At 38.3% G+C, this 27,799-nt stretch overlaps 1 protein-coding gene across 6 annotated transcripts in view; it reads right to left on the reverse strand.

Annotated features, from left to right (window-relative positions):
- TTC39C (tetratricopeptide repeat domain 39C) overlaps positions 1 to 27,799 on the reverse strand; it is a 48,833-nt gene that overhangs the window by 14,303 nt on the left and 6,731 nt on the right. For 2 of the 6 annotated variants that reach the window (XM_058177796.1, XM_058177797.1), the window contains 8 exons: positions 18,685 to 18,733; positions 14,523 to 14,651; positions 12,050 to 12,164; positions 8,811 to 9,165; positions 6,876 to 7,044; positions 6,212 to 6,305; positions 5,204 to 5,311; positions 1,110 to 1,219 (listed from right to left, as the gene is read on the reverse strand). In XM_058177796.1, coding sequence (XP_058033779.1) covers positions 1,110 to 1,219; positions 5,204 to 5,311; positions 6,212 to 6,305; positions 6,876 to 7,044; positions 8,811 to 9,165; positions 12,050 to 12,164; positions 14,523 to 14,651; positions 18,685 to 18,733 — 1,129 coding nt within the window. Of the gene's footprint in view, positions 1 to 1,109; positions 1,220 to 5,203; positions 5,312 to 6,211; positions 6,306 to 6,875; positions 7,045 to 8,810; positions 9,166 to 12,049; positions 12,165 to 14,522; positions 14,652 to 15,026; positions 15,066 to 18,684; positions 18,734 to 20,820; positions 20,896 to 26,417; positions 26,440 to 27,799 lie in introns of those variants that run through there. The other 4 variants (XM_058177800.1, XM_058177802.1, XM_058177799.1 and 1 more) reach the window with 4 other exon arrangements.

The following is a 27,799-nucleotide window of genomic DNA, read 5'->3' on the forward strand; positions in this document are numbered from 1 at the left end:
TTGTTTATAATCCTAATTAAACCATCTGGCACATTTTATTTTGAATGACAATTTGGATGAGACAGAGATATCTTTCCTCCATAGGAAAAAGAACACTGCAATAACCCAAAACCTCTAGTTACTGCTGTGTATGTGCTGATTGTATTCCTGCCAAGCAATTCATTCCACCCAGGCCCTTCTCCAGTGCTCACACAGGATTGAATAGAAGCAGTCTGAAATTCCAAGCTCATTCTTTTGCTAGAGAAATTCCACAATAATTTCTCTCTTTAAAAAAAACCCTCTTAAGCCAGCAAAATCAGTTTCCTTCACACTATTATCGGCAACAATGTTAAAAGACAAAGAACAAGAGAACACCTATATGAGCCACAGTGGTGCAGTGTTTAGAGTGCAGTACTGCAGGCTACTTCTGCTGACTGCCGGCTGCCTGCAATTTGGCAGTTCAAATCTCACCAGGTTCAAGGTTGACTCAGCCTTCCATCCTTCTGAAGTCGATAAAATGAGGACCCTGACTATTGGGGGCAATAGGCTGACTCTGCAAACCGCTTCAAGAGCACTGTAAAGCAATATATAAGTCTAAATACTATTTCCCATAATTCTTGCCTTGGCTGGCACAAGCTAGCATGAAATAGGTATGAGCATTACTTTCCTCCACGGTGCTTTTTGAAGTAATGTATCTAAGAACATTGTTAACAGAACATGATTTATACACTGTAGTCAGATCCCTATACAAAAATGTACACCATCTCATCTGTTACATCTTTGACGTCACTCAACATCTTATTCCTGCTTCCAAAAAATCACCTGTTGCAAATAGAGCTGGTTCTCGTACCTTAACTACAGTTAGGTTATTGCCTGTAACTGCACCCAACTTTAATTGAATCAAGACAGAAGATGTAACTGATGCAAATTGTTTTTTTTAATTGCATTTCTTCTACCTGAGAGACTTTCCTATCATTTTCCAGGGACTTATATTTCTGATGTTTAGCAGCACAGTTAGAGGTGATTTTGAGGATCATAAAAAAGAGAGGAAATTTGAGGTTTAAAGGTGATCCTATGGTTGCAGATTGCCCACCCATGAACTAATTCAGTCCAATTTACGTTCACCTGACCTTTTTGACTGAGAATTGTTCAATTTGGTTGTTTTTTCTTTTGAAAAGCTTCTGGACTTCCTTGAAAACAGTCTGTGCACCGTTCACCTCACCAGTAGCTCCTTGACACACTGTAATAAAAAGCAATTCCTTTCATTAATTTAAAACAAAAAGTCCTGTCTCCTCACTGAGAATCCCACATTCTACATTCTGCTCATTAAACATGTAGAAAATTTTATGAATCATTGATCCTTAATTTGTTGACTTTCCTTTTCCCTTCCTTTCTGAATCATGTCTGTTAAGCTGCAAATCTGCAGGCAGATTCCGTGTTGCTTTTTGAATAGCAACTAAGATACTTTAAGATCTTATAAAAACAAATATAAAGTATATGGAAATATAGGATGTGATGGATTCACAATTTTTTTGGTGAGACAATTGCTATTTGTTGGGTTTTGCTCCATTTACATGTTTGTTTGCTTTTAGGTGCTTTCTATCATTACTACATTTAATATTAGGCACCCAGGGTTACCTGTTGATTAAGTAGATATAGACCTACCAATAAATAATGCAAGAATATGTTCAAAAACTCGGTATAAGTGACAAGACAGAAATGCACCCAATTCAGGTAGTCCTTAATTTACAATCATTTGTTTAGTGACCATTTCAAGTTACAACAGCACTGAAAATTTTAAGTGGCTTATAACTGGTCCTCACACTTACCATTGCAATATCCCCATAGTAACCTGATCAAAATTTGGGTGCCTGGCAACTGTCATGTATTTTCAACAGTTGCAGCATCCCAGGGTCATTTGATTGCCATGTGACCTTCCCATCTAGCATCTGACAAGCAAAGCCAATGGGAGAAGCTGGACTTACTTAACTGCATGTCATTTAACATCTAAAGTATTTTGCTTAACAATCATGACAAAAAAGGTTGTAAAATTGGGTGTGACTCACCTAACAACTATCTTGCTTAGCAATGGGAATTTGGTCCCAATAAATAATAATAATAATATAATAATAATATTTAAATTTTTTATACCGCCCTTCTCCCGAAGGACTCAGGGCGGTGAACAGCCAATTAAATACAGTACAATACAATACAATAAAAATCATTATTTAAAAAACTTATTCGATATGGCCTATAAATAAATTATAAAAATACATAATATGATATAAAACCCCATTTAAAATCCAACTTAAAAACCCATTTTATGCCAATCCTGCTCGGAAGAATAAATACGTCTTCAGCTCGCGGCGAAAGGTCCGGAGGTCAGGAAGTTGTCGAAGTCCTGGGGGAAGCTCATTCCAGAGGGTAGGTGCCCCCACAGAGAAGGCCCTCCCCCTGGGGGTCGCCAGCCGACACTGTTTGGCTGATGGCACCCTGAGGAGACCCTCTCTATGGAAGCGCACCAGTCAGTGGGAGGCATGTGGTAACAGAAGGAGGTCCCGAAGATATTCCGGTCCTAAGCCATGGAGCGCTTTAAAGGTGGTAACCAACACCTTGAAGTGCACCCGGAAGACCATAGGCAGCCAGTGCAGCCTGCGCAGGATAGGTATTATATGAGAGCCATGAGTGGCTCCCTCTATCACCCGCGCAGCTGCATTCTGGACCAACTGGAGCCTCCGGGTGCTCCTCAAGGGGAGCCCCATGTAGAGAGCATTGCAGTAGTCCAGGCGAGAAGTGACGAGGGCATGAGTGACCGTGCATAGGGAATCCCGGTCTAGAAAGGGGCGCAACTGGCGAACCAGGCGTACCTGGTAAAAAGCTCTCCTGGAGACGGTCGCCAAATGATCTTCAAAAGACAACCGTCCATCCAGGAGAACCCCCAAATTGCGCACCCTCTCCATTGGGGCCAATGATTCGCCCCCAACAGTCAGCAGCGGTTGCAGCTGACTGTACCGGGATGCCGGCATCCACAGCCACTTAGTCTTGGAGGGGTTGAGCTTGAGCCTGTTTCTCCCCATCCAGACCCGCACGGCCTCCAACCACCGAGACAACACTTCGACAGCTTCATTGGGGTTGTCAGGGGTGGAAATGTACAGCTGGGTGTCATCCACGTACAGTTGATAACTCACCCCAAAACCACTGATGACCTCACCCAGCAGCTTCATGTAGATGTTGAACAGGAGAGGCGAGAGAACCGACCCCTGTGGCACCCCACACAGGAGGCATCTTGCGGTCGATCTCTGCCCCCCTGCCAACACCGTCTGCGATTGGTCGGAGAGATAGGATGAGAACCACCGAAAAACGGTGCCTCCCACTCCCAAACTCCCCAACCGCTGCAAGCAGGATACCATGGTCGATGGTATCAAAAGCTGCTGAGAGAGCTAGGAGGACCAGGGCAGAGGAATAACCCCTGTCCCGAGCCCTCCAGAGGTCATCCACCAACGTGACCAAAGCTGTCTCCGTGCTGTACCCAGGTCGGAAACCGGACTGGAATGGGTCTAGATAGACAGATTCATCCAGGTACTGGGGTAACTGATATACCACCACACTCTCAACAACCTTCGCCACAAAGCGAAGGTTGGAGACTGGACGGTAATTTCCCAAAACAGCTGGGTCCAGGGAGGGCTTCTTGAGGAGGGGCCTCACCACCGCCTCTTTCAAGGTGGTGGGAACAACACCCTCCCCCAAGGAAGTGTTTACAATTCCCTGGAGCCATCCTCGTGTAACCTCCCAGGTGGCCAGCACCAACCAGGAGGGACACGGGTCCAATAAACATGTGGTAGCATTCAGCCGCCCCAGCAACCTGTCCATGTCCTCAGGAGCCACAGGATCAAACTCCTCCCAGATGGTCTCAACAAGACTAGCCTCTGTCACCTCGCCTGAAACTACCCAATTTTGGTCCAAACCGTCCTGGAGCTGAGCGATTTTATCGTACAGATACCTGCTAAAATCCTCAGCACAACCCTGTAAGGGATCATCGCGTCCTTCCTGATGAAGGAGAGAGCGAGTCACCCTAAACAGGGAGGCCGGGCGGTTATCTGCCGACGCAATGAGGGTAGAAACATAGGCCCACTTGGTCTCCCTCAATGCCACTAGGTAGGTCTGAATATAAGACCTAACTAGTGTTCGGTCAGCTTCAGAACGGCTGGACCTCCAAGCACTCTCTAGGCGTCTTTTCCGGCGTTTCATCTCCCTCAGCTCCTGGAAAACCAGGGAGCCGGTTGAGACCTACGCCGGGTCAGAGGCCGCAAAGGCACAACACGGTCCAAAGCACCCACCGCGGCCTGTTCCCAGGTTGCGACAAGCTCCTCGGCCGAGCCGTGGGCCAGATCACCAGGGAACGGCCCAAGCTCCGTCAGGAACCTCTCCGGGTCCATCAGTTGCCTGGGACGGAACCAACGCATTGGCCCCATCTCCCTGTGGTGTTGAGCGGCGGTCCGAAAACCCAGACGAAGGAGAGAATGATCTGACCATGACAAAGGTTCAATGGCTAGTTCTACTTCCAGATCATTCAACCACTGTCCAGAGACAAAAATCAGATCCAGTGTGCTTCCCCCAACGTGGGTGGGGCCGTCAACTAGTTGGGTCAGGTCCATGGCTGTCATGGAGGCCATGAACTCCCGAGCTGCCGTTGACGACACACCGGCCGATGGCAAGTTGAAATCCCCCATGACCATAAGCCTAGGAGTATCAACTGCCATCCCGGCTATCACCTCAAGCAACTCGGGCAGAGCTGTTGTCACGCAGCAAGGAGCCAGGTACGTGATCAACAAGCCCACCTGCATCCTACGCCCCCACTTCACGTAAAGGGATTCACAACCGGCTATCTGAGGTACAGCTCTAGACTCTCTTTAATAATAACCGCCACCCCTCCACCCCTACCTTGGGCCCTCGGCTGATGAAATGCCCGGAAACCCAGTGGGCACATCTCTACCAGGGGAACCCCCCCTTCAGTGCCCAACCAAGTCTCCGAAATGCCCATATGGTCCGCAGCCCCCCCCGCGGACCTTATGGGCATCAAATCAAGGACTACCTGTATATTTTTGTAACTATTTTATTTATTTTTGTGAGTAATTTTCTTAATAAAATATGTTGACACCAAAGAACAAACACTATTATTTCCACCCCAATTGCACATACTTCTGAATCATATAACAATACTTCCCTGCTGTTAAGTAGGCATAATAACACTGTGACCATCTTGATTCATTTTTAAGACGTTCAAATGATTCGAAAGCATCCTTGAAGTTCATTTCTATCATGCTACACCAGCCTAAAAGGGACAATCAAAATTGTTGAACACAAAAATTATGTACGTCCTATATATTATTCATAACAAAAGAAGATAATTTTTAAAAAAGCAAAATATATTCTGTAAGCTGGCTCCCAATAGGCTTCTGAATGCAATTCAAAGTGCTAGGTATTACCTTTAAAGTCCTATGTGGCACAAGACTGAGTTTCTTGAGGGACCAAAAGAAAGGGCATGCTCCAGGTTCCTTTTTAAAATCTTGTCATCTTAAGAGACCTAGAAAGTCTGCCTTTTCTGAGGTTTCCCCTGTTCTCTGCAACAATTCCCACTCCCACTCCCCTCCATTATCACAGGCCCCTAATCTTCTTGGCTTGAGGAAAGCCATTGAAATCTGGCTCTTTCCCTAGGTACTGAGTGCGATATGTAGTCGTTTTCTTGTTTGCCTGGTTGCCATTTTATATTTATATACTGTTCGTTGTTATATTGGATTTTTTTTAAATTTGAATTTATATCCCGCCCTTCTCCGAAGACTCAGGGCGGCTTAAGCAATAGTCTTCATCCATTTGTATATTATATACAAAGTCAACTTTATTGCTCCCAACAATCTGGGTCCTCATTTTACGTACCTTATAAAGGATGGAAGGCTGAGTCAACCTTGGGCCTGGTGGAACTTGAACTTGCAGCAATTGCAAGCAACTGTGTTAATAACAGACAGACTTAGTCTGCTGAGCCACCAGAGGCCCTAATTAGATTTTGTTTTGCTTCCTTTTGATCTACTGTATGTTTATTCTATATGTCATCCAGAGTCACAGTGTTTGAATTGGGCAGCCCTATAAATTTTGAAATCAATATGTAACTGCTGGAGACTGAATCATTCAGATAATTATATCTATACAGAAAGGAAACATTAATGTTATCATATACCAATTTCATAGAGGCAGACATGCTGAATCTCTCTCTGATCAGTTGCAAGTTCCAAAGCAGTATTGAAGGAGGTCAAGGCACTGTTGATTTGACACTAAAAAGAGAAGAAAAACTTCAGTCAAAATGTGGAAGTGCATAAGTATCAACTTTAAAAATTCAAATCCTGCTACAACAGTATAAAAGGAAGTTAATTGCAATGTTCATCTCGTGAAATGCTTGTAAGAATTACAAAATATGGACTAGCTATTGAAATCAATGTAAAATTCAGCACTCTAGTCTTCTTCTTCCTTGCGCTCATGTCCTCCAAAACTGTCAGCTCATATGTGATAGTGACAGAAAAGGCAACAATCGGGAGAAATGTCATACCAATTGTAGCTGGGAAAAGAAACAGTGCTCCTGAGGAAAATCTCTGTTTGTTGAAAAACAAATCAACAAATTCCCACACTATTCTGAAATATCTATCACAAACTACCCCCTTCTGTAGACCCACATTCAACTCTGAGTCGAAGAACTTGAATAACAGACTCAACACATGCCACAATATTACCATACACAAAACAATGTCATAGCACTTCCACTAGTAGTAGCATAGTTCTACTGCCAAATTCTAGACATTTTTTTTTTACATCATAGAAGAATCTGAAAAGGTCAAAACTTGCAGTACCTCTAAACGCTGTATTCTGCCTTTGAAAAACATAAAGAGAGATGAGTTTGGATAAGCAGCTTCTTTTTTCTGAAGAATCTCTTCAGCCTCTTGCAATCCTGCTTTGGTATCACTGCCATCCAAAGCAAAGAAAGGGCGAACCACTGTGTGGTACCACAGCAAGGCTAACCTAAAAGTGTAAAGAGATATTGACAGTAGCTAGTTCCATAGTTTGGAAATTCAGAAGCATCAAAGAATATATAGTAATATGGAATAGTCAGTCCATTAAACAAATTGCTTTTTCAAACGTCAGCAACTTAGACTGGCAGGTTGAGAGCATGCACACAGTATTATCTACTGCTCCCAATCACCCTCTGAAACAAGCAAGCGTTCACATCTCTCTTTGGAACATGCTTGCAAGTAAATTACATGAATGGCTATAATAAAAACCTCACACCTCTTTTGTGTGAAACAGTCTAGAATTTAATTGAGTTATGGCAGGCATGAGGAATATGTAGGCTTAGGATCCCATTTAGCACCTGAAACACTTCTGATGTCCTCCTATGTCTCCTCTAAAAAGTGGCATTGTTTCCATAATGTCTAGATCAGGGATCTCCAACCTTGGCAACTTTAAGCCTGGCAGACTTCAACTCCCAGAATTCTTTAGCCAGCTTAGCTTAGCTTAGCTGGCTGGAGAATTCTGGGAGTTGAAGTCCGCCAGGCTTAAAGTTGCCAAGGTTGGAGACCCCTGGTCTAGATAGAAACTAAATGAAATCTGTATTAAATGCATCTTATTCAGATATTCCCTTGCCTAGCTATATAAAATGCCTTCTACAACACAGATCTTCTCTCAAAAAGTTAAATGGAGTGTCCAGTTGCTAAATTATTACTTTACTAGAGATGTTTTTATCAAAACATAAAAAAATTAAGTTAGCTTTTACTCAACAGAAATAGAAAGAAAAAAAGAACCATTCTTCAATTTCTGAAGCTGAAATCTGATAGTAGAAGAGAATTCCCTAGAAAATACCACCAAGCATACCAATTATACAATCAAATTATAAATCAGCCTTCTAAATGTAAACAAATTAGTACCCAATAATTTTAATGTACAACAAAGTCACTCACAAACTCTTGTTACTTCAGATATCAATAACACTGCCACCATTGTCAACAAAAAATAAAAGGTCCTCACAAGAGGAAATAAAGTGCCTAATTATATTTCTTCTATTAGTTAGGGCAGCCACTGGATATGAACAAAAATTTAAATGTTCATCGTCTCATTGCAATCACCTAGGGGTTATCCAGATTGTTGAAACACAGAACTGGAGCCCTGTGGTAGCTTCAATAGAAAGCAGATCATTTCAGGGAATATCAGTTCCAGATCCAAGATAACCTTGAACTTGCAAAATCTGTTAGAGGCTCCTCCATTGAGTCATGACATTACGTTGAGAAGAAAGGCTACATCTAAGACTTGTGTGTGGAAAAGCAACCCTCTCATTGAAATGGATACAAAAGCTCCTTGTCAGCTGAAGAAGAGTGCCAACTCAAGTACCTGCGTTTTTTAAAAAGCATTCTACTACTGATTTACACAGAAGCATACAAATATAGAAAAATTACTTCTTAATAGAATGTCTAAATATGCATACTGAAGATAATACAATGTTTTAAACGACAAAGAATTTAAGAATGGTTTAACTGGAATTTGTTCTGAGTGCAACAATTAGCACTGAGTAAAAATAAGTTAAGGACGCAATAAGGTTCTTTTCTTAAAGGCCCAATTCTATAACTTAAAGCATATCAAAACACAACTCCTAATTTAACTAGGTGACGTTTTCATTTCCCCCCCCCCCAAAAAAAAAAGAGAGAAGACAATGTTGCTACCTTATATTGGCTTGAAGTTTACTTACTTACTTCAGTTCTAAGCTATTACCAAAGCATTGCAATATAGCTACTCACGTAGCTAAAGGGGCCTTCATGTCCTTACTTTCACTTGCATACATCAATGAAGAAAGCCCCTGCAGGCGGTCTCCAGGAAAACCCAGCAGATTGATGATTTTGAGCAGGTTTGGGGGCACCATGGATATGCAAAGATGAAAAAGTCCATATCCAAAGCTAACAGCACCTTTCAGTCTGTTAAGTGAATCCTCTGTAACACCTTCTGCAGCAATATGATTATCATTTGTAGCATCAGAAGTCAAAGATTCCTGAGTTATCTTCTTCTGATATAATTCCTGAAGTGTATTAATGTCTGAATAGCACTTATTGTAGATTTTCCAAGCTTTTCTAAGGATCCACCCACCTTTTATATAAGCTGAGGAGAACAAAAATATATAAAGAGACGAAAAGAGTTTAGTCAAAGAGAAAGGATTTTCTAGGTTAAGAAATTAAAAATCTATGTCTCATCCAGATGTCCACATCCATATGCCCTCCAGATTGTGAACTACAATTCCTATTTTCTAGTCAATATGTGAAAAAAGGATAATTATGTGTAGAAAGATTGCTATAATCATTTGGAAATATTAACGAATTGTTATAACTAAATACGGGTAGTCATTGATTTTCAATAATTCATTTAGTGACTGTTTGAAGTTACAATGGCACTGAAAAAAGTGCCTTATGACCATTTTTCACACTTATGACCATTGCTGCATCCCCATGGTCACATGATTTACATTCAAATGCTTGACAATTGGTTCATATTTATGATGATTGCAGTCACCTTCTGACAAGCAAAATCAATGGGGAAGCCAGATTCACTTAACAACCATGTTACTAATTTAACAATGGAAGTGATTCTCTTAAACAAATGTGGCAAGAAAAGTTGTAAAATGGGACAAAACTCACTTAACAAATTTCTCACTTTGCAACGTAAGTTTTGGGCTCAGCTGTGGTCGTAAGTCAAGGACTACCTGTACAACTCAACATAGTAAGCAGTAAATTATAATAATCTGAGCACTACATATTTTTAATTTTCTGACTTTGTGATAGATACATCAAAAGCTTTGCAGTTATAAAGAATCACTTTCTAATTTAGTGTGTTGTATGTACCCAATCATAAGGTTAAATTACTAAGAAAACATAGTGTTCAATTTACTGTAGCACAAACAAAATTGTTATATATCCCTATTTATTATGCAACGGCCTGTAAAAACAGGGCTGAAGATATTTAAACAACAAACATGTAACAGCAAAGAAATGAAGGAAACTCTAACTCTTTTCATCATATCTAGCAATCATCTGAATTTTATAGCCCAATATGGTAGATTTATTCTAAAGGATTAATGAAGCAAGAGCCTCCTAGATATAGAAAATCAAGCTGTCTATTGCAATAACGTATTTCTTCCAGAAGCATGATTCAGCTTTAACAGGAAGCTAAAATTACTGCAAGACTGTGCCGTTCAGTCTCTTTCTGCTGCATAGCATATTTGGCTCTCATGTGGTTCACCACAAGGTAAGCATTTGTACAATAAGAGTTCAGCAATGCTTCAGTAACCATGGAGAAATGGACAAAAACTCTACCCCTTTCACCTTGGATGGTGCAATCATAAATAAAGTAGGAAATACGAGGAACATTTCATAAAAACTTTACATAGCTAAAAGCTTTATATAGCTTTGCTGTTTTTTAGCTAGAATCTCTTTCTTAAACATCATTACTTAATTACATTTAATTACTTAAAGAATCTGTTAGGATATTTTACATATTTCCACATATACTTCTAAGCTATTATGCATAGATGTTTTTGTACCTAACAAAATAATTAGTAAAGCACCAGTTTTATATTACTGTTATGGATCAACTGATTAATTAAAAATATTTTTGCCAGTAACCATATGCCAAACGTGTGACTTGTGGTGTTTTAAAATTGTATTTAACCATGTAAAAAGGAAACTATGCTCAAAGGAGAATGTTAATAATAGAATCTTTAACAACAGAAATTGTTATTTAAAAGATGCTAGAATTAAAATTGAATTTCATTATTAATTTAATTAATAACAAAACATAGCACTCCCTTCTCATTACACAGAATGAAGTGACAGAATTACACAGAATGAAGTGACAGAATTTTCAACCACATGCTACACAAAGTATTACCACACAAAGTATAACCACACAAAGTATTATAGACCCCAACTTATTTCAAGTCTATACAAGTTGTCCTTGACTTATCACCACAATTAGACCCAAAATTTGGGTTTCCCACCACCTAGAATAGCTGATCGGCGGTATTCCAGGAGGCCAATCCAACTGCCAATCAGCAGCTCGGCAGTGAAAGCTCCAGCATTCCCAGGCATCAACAGCAAATGCTGCCACACCAACCCCCCTCCCTCCAACACAATATTCATTCTATAAGACGCATAGACATTTCCACTCACTTTTTGGGATGGGAAGTGTGTCTTATAGTGCGAAAAATATGGTATGTTAGATCTTAAACCAGGGGTCCTCAAACTATGGCCCATGGGTCGGATATGGCCCACTAAAGCCATTAATCTGGCCTGCGTGGGGCCATAAAACTGCCCCGTCCACATCACCCCACCTGCCCCCCAGCCCCCACCTGCCTTCTGGAGGCCAAAAATGGGACATGCAGAGGCCTCAGGAGGCCAAAAATGGGTCCGTTTTTGGGCACAGAGTGGTACTGGAGGCCGAGGAGGCCAAAAACCGCCCCGTTTTTGGCCTTCCCAGCCTCCAGAGAGAGGAGGGGAGTGAGAGAGTGAGAGAGAGAGGGAAGGCGGGAGAAAGACACACACACACACACACACACACACACACATATACAAACAGAAGTCCCTCACACACACACACACACACACACCTAAGGCAGCCACATCCCTTCATTAACCTGCTTTCCACCCCCAGGAGCATAACAAATTAAAGTTTACTTTGTATATATTGTTTAATGGACTGCTAAACTGGCCACGCCCACCCAGTCACATGACCACCTACACACACACACACACACACACACACACACACACGTGTCACATAACCACCTATACACACACCCAGCCAGTCTGGACTCCCCAACAGTTTGAGGGACCGTGAATTGACTCCCTGTTTAAAAAGTTTGACGACCCCTGTCTTAAACCGATGGCATTCATAATATATACAAGTTTTTGTACTGTATGCTAAAAACCAACCATTTAAGTTATCCTGGTTTTAGATAATATTATTTAAAAAAATAGATGTCACAGTTTACCTGATAATTCTTGTTTTACAAAAGAGAGCACAGCAAGGTAAACTTGACAGTCTGCCACAATGATTTGCCTCTGCAATCGATCCATCATGGATGGGGCAGCCTTCCTCCCATCAACCTATTTAAAATTAATAAAGAGCAGAACCATCACATTAATTAGATATGCATAAAACATAACATTTTCCCATGTTGTCCATCTGTGAAAAACATAGTGCTACGGAATAGTAGATTTCCATCTCCCAAATACTAATCATTTAAAATTTGGTCAAGATAGGCAGGGTGAATTGCCTTGTAATAAATTCTATTCAAAGTAAAAAATGCAAATAGAAATTAAACAGACCTGTATTTCTTAAACTTTTTAAAATGTGCTTAAAGACCACTGAACTTTTAAAGTTTATATTTTAAAACCACTGTAATATTCAGTTTATTCAGACATCTTGGGTGTAACAAATATAATATTTTCATAATATAATATATAATACATAAGTTTTCATCAGTATAATATTCAGATTCTATGATAAATTTTAAACATATATCCAAATTATATCAAAAGTATTGAAAGTCACAATTAGAATATTGAGTACATGAACTTTGTAAGATATTTTTTTGTTATCTTTCACCTTTCCCCCCCACTCAACAATGCCATTGCTTAACATGAAATTCTACTGTTCCCTCAATAGATTGACTATCTTCTCCCTAGTCTTTTACAGCAAGTTTCCTATGGCGAATACATCAGGAAACAGATACAAAGACCAGTTCCACATAATCCTTTAGAAATTATATAGAATAATGACACTACACAAAGGATTCAGATTCTATGCACTCAACATTAATAATGCAATATGTTCTCAGAGGAAGCCAAAACTTAAATTATTTATAGACTATGAAGTTTATTACACCTAATTCCACTGAACTAGGAAATATATGTAGCATGAATATGACAGTTTAATAGGAATACTAGTTAAAATTCATTCTTCCAATTCCATTGAAGGTAGATATTATTATATTTACATGATGGGAACAAATTAAGTGAAGGCCAATTGTAGTTATGTAGTAGCCTAAATTGTTAGTTAAAGGCACAAAGTAAATTTGTGGCTCTCATTTTTATTTTTAAGTGTTAGCAAAACAAACAAAGCTCCAAAGGCAAGCAAAGACATAAACAACTAAATTGTAATGCTGTAAATATTTCCATCAACCTAGGTAAAAGCATTAGTAAAATGAATTCTGAAGGCTAGATGGTAACTGGTGACAGATGATGATTGAACAACAGCTGCCGTTTACATCATACTTAAAAAGTGGAAACAGAGAGGAAAGAGGAGATTGGATTAAAGAACTAGGCAAGCCTTTTGATGAAAAACTTGTTTTTCTTCAAGGTTGGGTAGGATTCTAGGAGGGATTTTAATCTTTTGAAGGAATCTTTGAAGTTTTACTAAGCTATTGAAAAATAACATAGTTAACGTTTAGCACATAGGCAAGAACAAGAAATAAAACTAGAAATCGGCATAAAATTTTACAGAGAAAAAGAGACCACTTCAGGGGTGGGCTCCACTTACCTTTACTACCGGTTCGCAACGGGATCGCACACACGTGCTGGCTTTGCTTGCACGCACGCGCTTCTGCACATGGGCAGAAGCTTCAGTGCATGTGCAGATCACCCATGATGATGTCGTGGTGGGTGGGCAGAGCCTCCCGCTGGTTTTACTAATGGTTCTATAGAACCGGATGGAACCGGGAGCAACCCACCACTGGACCACTTATTTACCTGCAGATCACCAACAATGATAAAACTAATCTTGTTGGGGAAAAGAAAAAAATTATATACAGAACATAGCCAAGATTATAATTTGTTTAGGCTACCAGAAGATAATACATTGTTTATAAATTATAACAGCTAATTTTACCTGGGATTATTTTCTCTATATGTAATAGTATAAAGTCCAATTTTTGGATAGAAATGCCTACTTGAATGCCATTTGTCAGGTACTCTGGAAACAGGAATAATAGGAGATGATGATGGCTGAGTTCATAAAACTATGTCAAAATTTTAAAAGCAACAAAACTGAATATGATATTACTGCAGTGGTGAGTTGCTATCGGTTCACCCCGGTTCAGGCGAACCAGTAACAGCAGGGGTGGGAGCCTCTGCCCACCTGCCCGGACGTCATCAAATATGATTTGCACATGCACAGAAGCTATTGCCTTACACACTGTAAGCTGCCCTGAGTTTTCGGAGAAGGGCGGGATATAAATGTAAATAATAATAATAATAATAATAATAATAATTTAAAAAAAGCTTCTGTACACGTGCAAACGTGGCGCATGTGCAAGCGAGCAAACTGGTAGCAAAGGTAAGTGAAACCCACTCCAGGATTACTGCATATTATATGCTATGGAGTCCCATAGGACACACATATATAAAACAGTATCGGATTGGCACAGGATTCATTCATCTATGTATTGGCAATGTTTCACTTACATTCTTCTTAATTTTATTTTTTATTGTTTCTATGACTCCTGCTTCTTCACTCTCACATAATTTTTCGGTAGCTTTTAAATCGTCACATGCCAGCTGCATTTTCTCTTCTTCAAACGTCATCATGGCATTCTGTTAAAACATAAAAAGATTACTGAACTTGAAAGTGCCAAACTAATCTAAACTTGTTTACTACTTTACAAACTAATGATATATTGTTTTTTTAGAAGCTTTTTGAAGCAACTTCATTAACTAAGATATATATAAGAACTCCTTCATTTATAAGCAACTGTCAGGGAAGTTGGGAACTTAATTCGAAAATTATTTTTGTAGCCTTTTAAAAACTAACAAATTATCATATAATAAATATGCTGCACTACAGAGTATTGTCACATTATGCATCAATACGCCTTAAATTAATCTTTAAGGTTTCACAAGGCACTTTTCTGAAGAAAACTAGCACAACTACCTTTTTGCAAAATCAAAAAATACCCATGGTATACTTACAGCTGTAAATTGCCTACAGTGCTAGAAGGTTGATATCTTCTTAAAAGAAAAATAATATACTATTAAACAAGAAATCATTGTAATTACTAAAATACCAGGTAATACTCCTTCATAACCATGATTCCTCAAATGTGTCTGCATGTGTGTGTGTGTGTGTGTGTGTGTGTGTGTGTATGAAACTTATTTTAAACTCTGTTTAGCAGCTTAGATTTAAGCAATTCCAAATTGCAATTTACAACAGAGCATTTGTACTCCCTAAAAATCAGTGCCTTGATATAAGTTTTTGCCTTTTTACATATGTAATAAAAGAAATAATTTTTGGTAATGTAAATATTACCAAGAGTCAAACTATTTCTCACAACATCCACAAATATTAAAGGTGTAACTTTATTAAAACTGAAAACAATGAAAAGGAATAATTAGCAATCAACTTGATAAGATTGTTAGAAGATTATCAGATTGTTATAAGATTATAGTAGAGGTTTCAAACTCAAGACCTGGTGGCCAGATCCAGCCCATACGGTGCTTAGATTTTGCTCACGGGACTGCCCTGGAAACAATAAAGGACCGGCTCGCAGTGCCTCTTCCTGTAAAAACAGAGCTCAGTTTTCACAGGCAGAGTATTGCAGGAAGCCTTTGCAGCTGAAAACAGAACTCGGGAGCCCGTTTTCCCTGGCAGAGTGCTTGGGCAACCACAAGTGCCCCCAACACAAGTGATGTTGAATTGGCCACACCTACCCTGGCCTCGCCCACCTTGGTCCCCCCAAGATCAAACACAACCCTAATATGGCCCTCAATGAAATCAAGTTTGACACCCCTGTATTATAATAAGTAAAATATAATTAAGATACATACATTCTCTTCTAGTTACTGTTATTGCCACAAATTATATCTGTATAAATTTGCTAATGAAAAACAAAACCTATATGTATTTAAAGAATTCTATGCCTTACAACCAAATTAAAGATATGCAGAAATGCCTCACTTAAATTAATTTAATCTCCATTTTGGCACAATACATTTTCCTTTTTTTAAAAAAAAAGATCTCAATTACACTGGAACATAAACTACTGCAGCTATATTTAGAACAGAAGCAGCTTTGCAGGATATAATGTTGCTAGGTTGGATTGTTATACTCACTTAAAAATCCCACTTAGGTAAGCAATCCATTTAAATAAAGGAGGAAAAACGTATTTCCAATATCTTTACAAAAATCAAGAATATATTCAAACAAAATTGTCTTCAATTTCAAATTTATAAAAACACTTGTACAGCAACCAACCTATTTACAAGAGAGGTTATCGAACAAGATATTTCCTGTATTTTTGGCAGGATTTCTTAACATAATGCCAATAAAGAATGGAAGTAGAACTGTAATATTCATATACTTGGCCTAAAAGTACCACAACATCCTTTCTTTTCATAGATAGTGAAGCAACTACTTTATATTACATTAAAATCTTTCCTTAACTTTCTTATGAGCTCAAGTAAATAGGATACTTGTTTAGCAGCATAATTATTATTATTATTATTATTATTATTATTATTATTATTATTATTATTATTATTATTATTATTATTATTAAATTTCTATACCGCCCTTCTCCCGAAGGACTCAGGGCAGTTTACAGCCAGGTAAAAACAACAATCAATGTATTTATTTATATAAATAAAACCAATGTTAAAAAACTTATTCAATTTGGCCCGTCATTTGGTCTCCTCAGGGTGCCGTCAGCTAAACAATGTTGGCTGGCGGCCCCCAGGGGAAGAGCCTTCTCTGTGGGGGCACCTACCCTATGGAACGAACTGCCGCTGGGGCTACGCCTTCTTCCCGACCTCCGGGCCTTTAAGCGCGAGCTCAAGACTTTTTTGTTTCACCGAGCAGGGTTGGCCTAAGGGTAATTTTTAATGGGTGGTTTTATTACTTGTTATTTTAATATTCAGCCTATGGATTCAGATTTTTAAATTCAAATATTGTGTTTTGATTTTTGTATAAGTCTTTTTAACTTGGCTGTAAACCGCCCTGAGTCTTCAGAGAAGGGGGTATAGAAATGTAAATAATAAATAAATAAATAAATTTAAAATACATTACATCATAAAAACCCCATTAAAAACCCCATTAAAATTACTAATAAAACTAATTTTATGCCAGTCCTGCGCGGAAGAATAAATACGTCTTCAGCTCGCGGCGGAAGGTCCGGAGGTTGGGAAGTTGTCGAAGCCATAATAGATGGCTCACACTTATTATAAAAATTACTGACTAGTAAATTCCAAACAAACCTCATTAAGCTTTATGCAATGTATGAATCCAGCCAGAGTGACAGAGTAGAAGGGAATACTGACACATAATATAATTTTGCTAGGTTTTGGTGACATACAACCCAGTCAATATGGTTTAGTGTTACGTATGAAACAGATCACAGTAAGTACTTGTCAGATTTATATACTGCTTCACAGTGCTTTACAGCCCTCTCTAAGTGGTTTACAGAGTCAGCATATTGCCCCCAAACAATCTAGGTCCTCATTTTACCAATCTCGGAAGAATGGAAGACTGAGTCAATCTTGAGCCGGTGAAAATCGAACTGCCAAACGGCTGGCACTTGGCAGTCAGCAGAATTAGCTTGCAGTACTACCTTCTAACCACTACGCCACCACGGCTCCATGCCTTGTTCAACAACGATTAAAGAACTGGCTTTGTTTTGTGCATACACACTGATAGGGAACAGTACATATCCACACGTGAAGGGATAATCCCTTATTCTGCAATCTATATGCCTTCTGACTGAAAAAATGTTTAAGAATGTAGCAAAGCTAAGACAAACAGGGACATGGTGGCTCAGTTGCTAAGACACTGAGCTTGTTGATCGAAAGGTCAGCAGTTCAGTGGTTCAAATCCCTAGTGCTATGTAATGGGGTGAGCTCCCGTTACTTGCCCCAGCTTCTGCCAATCTAGCAGTTTGAAAGCACGTAAAAATGCAAGTAGAAAAATAGGAACCATCTTTCATGGGAAGGTAACAGCGTTCCGTGCGCCTATGGCGTTTAATCATCCCGACCACATGACAACAGAGACGTCTTCGGACAGTGCTGGCTCTTCAGCTTTGAAACAGAGATGAGCACCGCCCCCCAAGAGTCAGGAACAACTAGCACATATGTGCAAGGGGAACCTTTACTTTTACCTTAAAGCTAAGACAAGTATTTTAGTTCATTCCTGTTGGGAAGCACCCAGCCTGGCAGAGAGGAGGGATCAAGTGTATAGTTAACCTGGAATCAATGTGCAACTGCAAAAGTGCTAGGACCTACCCCTCCTAGGTTCCTTGGAGCTTATCTATTATTCCCAAGAGTAGGCTGCCAGGCAGAACATACAGTAATAAAGTAGTTAGCTTGAACTCTGCACTTATGGGCCTGATTGTTCATATGTGACAATTCCCCAGGAAAGTGAATGAGATGCATAATGAACCATACAAAATCTCTTACACTTATCGTTTTATTCTATTTCATTGATACAGCATTTGGATCTTGTGGAGAAAAATGTGTATCGGTGTCTCCAAACAATTTTTTACTAAATCTACAATTTCAAAATTAATGATATATTTTCAAAATCAGTGATACAACAAAGAAATGCCATGCAATAACAACATACGTACTTGGACTCACTTACCAAAAAGCTGACAAAGCTGGCTCCAAAACTCATTAAAGGACTATGGTTTCTGTTGAAAGGAAAGAAAAATACAGTTAATGCATATTAAAAATATATCTTCATTCAGAATTTACACAATGTTCAATTTGATTTCAATCCTGAATCCTCCCCAAATTTCCAACTTTAAGCATGAAGGTGTTATTTTGAATGTCAAATGGGCTATTTCAGCCATTTTGGAAGTGTTTTACACTTAACATAAGCCTTTTCTGGATACAAAACATTTTATTTTATTTTATTACTATTCCAAAATGCTTAAAAAATCTTGTGTCATGCTTAAAAACTATTTTCCCTTGAAATGAAAAATAATTATGATGACTTGCACTTGAACCTAACCAGTGTCTGTTGCCAGAGTTGCACAATCCATTTCAGGCCCTCCCCCAGAGTGTTACCATTCTGAAAATGTTTTTTTTTTTTTTGTTCTTTTGCCCAGAGCTTCAAGTGTAGAGAGAAGAGAAACTGGCTTCTTCAGAGAAGAATTCAACGGTGGTCCCAAAAGAGAAATTACATGTGGTGGTGATGGTGACTCAGACTGAGAAGAACAGATCTGCAGAGCAGACAAGGTATCAAGGGAAGTATTTTGTCTACCACATGCAAAAACATGGGATGCAACAAGAGAGGCTGGATTGAATATTCCAACCTGACTGCTATCTTCTTCTTCTGTTTTGTGTTGGAATAATACTGCCAGAATGTGTCTGGAAAGAATAGAAGAACAAGGAAGAACTAGGAATGAAAACCACAGTATTTGAAAGACGAATTTTATTTTCATCCATACTTCTAAGTGAAGGTCATGTCCCAAGGAAGAAATAGAAGATTCTGGAGGAGAACCATTGGCTCAAGCGCTGGTGTGCCAAGAGATGGGCTGGATCTCATAAAGACTGGGAAGAATGTATTTCAGTTCAGGCAGGCTTTAAAATAAACATGGGAAAGGAGGGAAAAACCATACTCAAAGCAATAAACTTTACAACAAAGAAGAAAGCAGTACTCAAGAATACATCAGGAGATGCAAAGAAAGTAGTACTAAAGGACTCCGATTAGTATACTGATGCTCAGAAATGGAGAATTTTAAATCCTAGTACTGAGGACAAGGCAATATATTACCCATATTGCAGATACCTGATGGATATTACTCAATTCAAATATTGGAAGATAGTACTTAAAGGATATAATTTGTTCATATTCAACCAAAGTGGAAGGGGTTGCATTATACATAAATGACTACATCTATATGGACATCTGGATCAATGGCAAAAATTTAGCTTAGTATGAAATTCTGAGAAATGAAATAATTAAGGCCCAGCACAAACAATATCAAACAGGAAGAAAAATAGGAGAATGCTGATGTGACCGGCATGACTGTTTAAAGAACTTTGTGATGAACCAATAAACAAAAAGTACAATTTTAAAATAAGAGAGAAGGGCATATTAAAAAAGGATATCAGGAAAAGGTTCAAATCTGTAAGGATGAAGTCAGAAAGGTTGACACTCAGAAGGAACTGAGACTCACAATGAATGCAAAATAATTGCAAAGAAAGAGTTCTTTGGATATATATATGCATTTTCTTCCTCCAGATCATGGGAAGTGGTAGTTCCTTCTGGGGGAGGTATGGCAAACTAAAGACAATGACTGCGACAAAGGATAAGAAAAGGATAGGAGATCTTCCACATGTGTTCCAGATGAGTGCTTCTTGTAAAACTACAAGAAATAGCTTTCATCTTAGACATTTTTCACTTCTTTTAATGTTTATTAAAGTTTCTTCAAAAGCCTATCAAAGCCTACCAAATTACATAACTTTGATGATGTAACATTTAATAACATCAATATTTTTATAACTTGAACTATCAGCATTGACAAAATCACCATCAGACAATTGAAAAAAGCAGTTCTCCTTGGAACAGCTTACAGCCTGCAACGATACCTTTAAGACCAGCCAATATCCACATCTACCTAATCCAGGTCCTTGGGAAGGACTCGATAGGTGGACAAAAATGTCAAATCAGTCAGAACATCTGGCTAACTATGCAATGAACAATAAGAACATTCAATTTAATGAATTAAATCAGAAACAAATTGGCATACTGTTATATATATTTTCTTACCAATGTATGTGGAAGAACTGGTTCCAAAGACTGCCTCCCTACTATTTAATAGTAGCTCATGAAGTAGAAGTAAGGGGCATACATTCTGCAGAATCTGTGAGAGATCAAGGCCTTGATCATCACAAATAAAATAGCCATCCAAATGTCAGATTTTCATTGTAAGAACTTTGCAATGTACCAGAGGTTAAGTTAATAAACTTTGCTAGTACCGGTAGCATTCTGCTGCTAAGCACCCAATGCTGTTCACTCAGTTCAATTAACTCAGTGGGCTTTTAGAATAGAATAGAATAGAATAGAATAGAATAGAATAGAATAGAATAGAATAGAATAGAATAGAATAGAATAGAATAGAATAGAATAGAATAGAATAGAATAGAATAGAAGGCTGCCTCGGTGAAATGCTCTCTAATTGTTTCTTTATTTCTAATTGTTCTCTGTGACTCACTACGGATTTCCTACTCACGAGACCATCTGCTAAAAATTAAGGAACATTTCTTTAAGGAGCAGCTTTTAATCTCACCCCGCCTGTCTTTACAAACACGGAGGAGATTCTAACACAGGAGGAGGCAATTCCCACGGAGCCATGGACTACTAAAAAAACCAAACGACGGAAGAGAAAGAAGAGAGGTAAATGATCTGGGATCTTAAGCAGGCTAAGAAATCGCATTAAAACTCCTCTGCCTTCAATTTTCCTAACAAATATTCGCTCACTTGCAAATAAGATGGATGAAATATTCCTCTTAAACAAATACTATTCTGATTTTCGCAATTCAGCAGTCCTATGCTTCTCTGAAACCTGGTTAAATGAATCAATTGAAAATAGCAGCCTGAATATTCCAGGGTTTCAGATTGAACGATCAGACAGGATTCCAGAAACATCTGGTAAAAAGAAAGGAGGCGGCTTATGCCTATATATTAATAGAAACTGGTGTCAAGATTTTAAAATAATTTACAAATTCTGTGACAACAATTTAGAGACTTTAATTATCAACTGCAAACCTTACTATTCGCCTCGTGAATTTTCCTCATTTCTTCTAATTGCTGTTTATGTCCCACCACAAGCCTGTGTAAACAAGGCATTACAAACTCTAGCTGACCAAATCATGGAGGCTGAAGCCAAACACCCTGATTCACTGGCCATTGTTTTGGGAGATCTAAACAAGGCAAACTTAAGGAAAGAGCTACCAAAATACTTTCAGCATGTCAATTGTCCCACCAGAGGCAAGAATACTCTAGACCATTGCTACACAACACTAAAAGATGCTTATCGGTCTTTACCACGTGCAGCTGTAGGACAGTCTGATCATTGCATGATTCACCTTGTACCTGCTTACAGGCAAAGACTTAAAGCCACAAAACCAATAATTAAATCAGTGAAGACCTGGACGGAGGAATCAAAATTAAAGCTACAGGCATGTTTTGACTGCACTGATTGGAATATTTTAAAGATACCTCTGCAGACCTGGATGAACTCACAGATACTGTAACATCATATGTCAGCTTCTGTGAAGACCTATGTGTACCTACAAGGAACTTGCGAATATACAGTAACAACAAACCTTGGTTTACACCTAAACTTAAGCAGCTACGACATTCCAAAGAGGAAGCCTACAGAAAAGGTGATAAAATGCTGTACAATCAGGCCAGAAATGCACTAACAAGGGAGATAAGAGCAGCAAAAAGAAGCTACTCTGAAAAGCTAAAGAATCAGTTTTCAGCAAATGAACCAGCAAACATGTGGAAAACTCTTAAAAATATCACCGCTATGGCAACCCTCCTTCCCAGGCTGAAGGTAACCAACAACTGGCAGATGACCTGAATGAGTTTTACTGCAGGTTTGAAAGGAAACTCCAGCCACCTATCTCCACAACCCCCATCTCAGACACACCAACAACAGCCAAGCCTCCTACAACTGACCCCATTTCATTGGGTTCACAACCTCTAGTGATCACAGAAAAGGAAGTGCAGGACCTATTTCACAGACAAAAACCAGGAAAAGCTCCAGGCCCAGACAAGATAACTCCTTCTTGCTTAAAAAAAGTCTGTGCTGATCAATTGGCCCCCATCTTCACCCATATTTTCAATAAATCACTAGAGATTTGTTATGTTCCTTCTTGCTTCAAACGCTCTACTATCATCCCAGTGCCAAAGAAGCCCACCATCAAGGAACTGAATGACTACAGACCAGTTGCTCTAACATCTGTAGTCATGAAAACCTTTGAAAGGCTAGTGCTTTCCTACCTGAAAACCATCACGGATCCGCTGTTAGACCCCTTGCAATTTGCATACCGAGCAAATAGATCAACAGATGATGCTGTTAATATGGCTCTGCACTACATCCTACAACATCTTGAGTCTCCAAAGACCTATGCAAGGGTCCTTTTTGTAGACTTTAGTTCAGCATTCAATACCATCATTCCAGACATTCTTCTAACTAAGCTAAACCAGCTACAGGTACCGGAACAGACTTGTAAGTGGATCACAAGCTTCCTAACAAACAGGAAGCAGCAGGTGAAGCTAAGCAAGATCACATCAAATACCTGTACAATTAGCACAGGGGCCCCAAGGCTGTGTGCTCTCCCACTTCTCTCTCTGTATACCAACGACTGCATCTCCAATGATCCATCTGTTAAGCTACTGAAGTTCGCAGATGACACAACAGTGATTGGTCTCATTCGAGACAATGACGAATCCACATATAGACGAGAGGTCGAACGACTAGCCTTGTGGTGCAACCAAAACAATCTGGAACTGAACACACTCAAAACCGTAGAAATGGTGGTAGACTTTAGGAGAAACCCTTCCATACCTCCACCTGTCACAATACTTGACAACACAGTATCAACAGTAGAAACCTTCAAATTTCTGGTTCTATCATATCGCAAGATCTCAAATGGACAGCTAACATCAAAACATCATTAAAAAGGACAACAAAGAATGTTCTTTCTGCGCCAACTCAGTAAGCTCAAACTGCCCAAGGAGCTGCTGATTCAGTTCTACAGAGGAATTATTGAGTCTGTCATTTGCACCTCTATAACAGTCTGGTTCGGTTCTGCAACCCAACAAGAAAAACAAAGACTTCAGAGGATAATTAGAACTGCAGAAAAAATAATTGCTACCAACCTGCCTTCCATTGAGGACCTGTATACTGCACGAATCAAGAAGAGGGCCGTGAAAATATTTACAGACCCCTCGCATCCTGGACATAAACTGTTTCAACTCTTACCCTCAAAACAACGCTATAGAGCACTGCACACCAGAACAACTAGACACAAGAACAGTTTTTTCCCGAAGGCCATCACTCTGCTAAACAAATAATTCCATCAAAACTGTCAAACTATGTACTGAATCTGCACTACTATTAATCGTCTCATAGCTCCCATCACCAATCTCTTTCCACTTATGACTGTATGACTATAACTTGTTGCTGGAAATCCTTATGATTTATATTGATATATTGACCATCAATTGTGTTGTAAATGTTGTACCTTGATGAACGTATCTTTTCTTTTATGTACACTGAGAGCATATGCACCAAGACAAATTCCTTGTGTGTCCAATCACACTTGGCCAATAAAATTCTATTCTATTTTGCCAGCTTATATCCAGAGGTTTGCTAATGAACAAGTAAAAGGTTACAGGATTCAATGAAATGTTTTAATTAAACAATTAATAGATGAAATTCTACCACTTACATGGTATTACAAAATTTGTTCCCCTTTTGGAGTAGGACATACAAGAAATCAATCTAGACTAGTATTGCATACATATCCGCTGATTCTTACAACTATTTTTAACCATGTTACCTGTCTTTTGGGAGAATAGGTTAAATTTTCCCACAATAGTTACAAGTAATGTCTAAGGCAACTGCATCATTCCTGTTTGCCAATATTCTCTGGTTACAAACCTCATAGTTCTAAGTCAAGAACTTTGATTCAGAGTTCAAAATATTTAAAAATAATGCAATTTCCCCCCTAGTGTTAGGTAGGGAGCCTAAAAGTATAATGGTAAATATCTATAGAAGTATGATAGCTTTGAAATAGTTCTACTGGTTTCTACAGGATCTTTAAGTAATGTTAAGCCATCAAATTTATAGGAACATATAGCAGCAATTCAACTGATTGTGAAAAGAAAGGGCCTAACAGCTAGCTAGAAGCACAGCAAATAATTCTAAACTTGTTATATTAGATTGCAACAATGGATATGTTAAAATCTGTTTGGGCACAGAAGCAGTAAATTCTATCTTCATGATAGAATTTAAATTCACTGTGCAACCGTTTCTTACATTTTTACAATACTCTATAAACATTCCCCTTATTTTATTTGTCTGGAGAATGAAATGAAGCTATTATCTGAAACCAGAAAATATGCAACTTCATGTATTATCCTGAAGTACAGCAGCACCTTGATTAAAGCATACTTATCTGCCACTGAATGGGGAGGGGGAAAGGGGGGGGAGGAACCACATTATTGCAAAAGAGTGTTCCTCAAACCTTTGTCTCTCAGTAGGCATTCCCACTTTTAAAAATTACGGAGGACTCCAAAAGAGCTTTTATTTGTATGGGTTACATTTATTAATATTATTTAAAATTACAATTGGCGTATTCACTGCCACTATTGCTTCTCACAATTTTTTGACAGGATTTTAATATAGTATTATTAAATTATTTCAATATAGGATGGCAAATAATTTTGATTTTCTTGAACTTTGGAGTGCATGGACTTCACTTTGAGAAACACTACTTCAAAAGAGAAACATTTTATAACAACTTCAAAATTAGATGGTCTTTTGCCCAGGTTTTGAATGTCAAAAGCTAGTTTCTCCAGTGTCACAATCAAACTGATTTCAAAGTAAGGTTAGAATATTAGAATATGATATTTAGAATTAGAATATGAATTAATTTAAACTGTTCAGATCTTGACAAAATCTTAAATGATCCCATAGTAAAGAAATATTAAAGTTTCCTTTATAACATCTAGTATACAATGAATCACACAGATTACAACTAAGTGCATGAAAAAAACAGGTTTTCCCAGTGCTTAATTAGAACACGCAATAATCAACAAGGATAAAACCAATCTGAAGCTATTCTCCATAGCTTCAACTGCATCTACAAATCTATGCATATTCATATGCATATGATATAAAGTATATTATTGTTGCATATTGATATATAATTGTAATATGTGCATTACATTTTGTACATTAATATAATACATTACATTATGTATAACATAGTACATAGTACAATATTGTTGTATAAATGTTATATGTTCTGTATTGGAACATGAATTTACGTCAAGGTAGGCCAAATGCTGCATTTCAAGTTTACTTACAAAAGCTCAGTTTTTCAATCTCAATAGCAAATATCATAACAAAATTGTTCCATAAATTTCAAACATAATCCACAATACATTCTGGCTACAGGTTGGGGTAAAGTCATACATTTTGGAGTCTTGAATTAAACTTAACTCTATGTTGTTGTTTTTGGCCACAATACAACTGGTTTGCCATTCCATTTTCTAGGAGGATTGGTTCTTTTTAAACTTCCCTACAATTCTGGGATTTTCTGTTAATTTCTTATCCAAATACTCACAAGGTTCTGCTCAGGTTTTTTGAAACAGCTAAGATCACCTGTGATTGTAAATTATCTGGGGACAAAAATCAAAAGCCATTATGGCAATTTTTAAGAGTCACAATATAATCTGAAAGCTTTCAAAAACTTGTCATTACATAAGGAAAACTGATCAGGACAGGGTAGGAGGGAAGAAGAAAAACTAAGGTTAATATTTGAATATTCTTTGTGCCACATTACAACATGGCAGCAGACTGTAAACACACAGACTTCATCTAGTAAGTGTGAAGCTGTTGTTACATTAAATTGAGGATATTCTCAAAATCTGCTGGGGAAGAGGGCAAACAATAAACAAATCATATAAAGGTCTATAAAGGAACCAATGACATTAGGATGCACTGTCTTGATTATCAATGACCATTCTTGTGTCTACTATTCAACCAAAAAAAATTAAGTTATGGACTTTATTTGTTCTTTCTGTTCACCGTTTTCCTTTCCAATAGAATTTCAGAGTATTTGTAATAATGAAAACATTGAGTCCTATGTAATATTTTCCAGAATTTAGGTCCAATAGTCTCTTTTTGAATGCTCCTCCCCATTATTTTTCCAAGTTATCAGAAAATTTCTGAATCCGTTCATTTCAATAATGTCTTTTCCTAGTTCTTTTCCCAGTTTTTTCCCAGTACTGTTGACTTGATAAGGCTCAATTTCTTTGAACTAGAAATCCTCATAATGGAATTTACTGATTAGAAAAAAGAACAAATCTATATTGACTATAGCCCTGTAGTTATCTTCTGAAAAGGCAGTGGGCTGGGGGGAGAGGGGGAAAGAATAGACATATTTACATAAGTCATGATGAAATATTAAAATATTGGACCATTTTATTAAAATTGCAGCCCCTGTATGGTATAATTAAGATTTTGAATTGGGAGCGGAAGACCCAGGTTCTAGTATATTCTCAGCCACAGAAATTCTGTGGTGATTTTGAATCACCCACTTTCTCTCTTTTAACCCAACCTACCTCCCAGACTTGTTTTTGGGGAGAAAATAGGTCTCCCCTAATATTAATAGTAAAATATTAGCAGTTGCAAGTTCCATTGCTTCTTCTGAAATATTTTGAAATGCCCTAGTGTAGCCTAAAGCCCCCCAAATTTCCTGAGTTTCCATCCATGAATTAACCAGTCCTGCCCTAGTTAGCTTCTGATCTCAGATAAGATCAGATTTAAGAGATCTCTGATCTCAGATATTGGAGATGTTTAGTCTCATTATCTAGGCATTATAATAAAGTTTGTGAACCAGTCAACAGTTGAACTAACCAATAGTCAATGCTGTTAATTACAGAAGTCCCATTTTATTTATATTTTATTTATATTCTGCTTAAGCACTCAAGGCCTGAAGGCCAA

The sequence above is a fragment of the Ahaetulla prasina genome, chromosome 3 (assembly GCF_028640845.1).
Source record: "Ahaetulla prasina isolate Xishuangbanna chromosome 3, ASM2864084v1, whole genome shotgun sequence".
In the NCBI taxonomy this organism is placed as follows: Eukaryota; Metazoa; Chordata; class Lepidosauria; order Squamata; family Colubridae; genus Ahaetulla; species Ahaetulla prasina.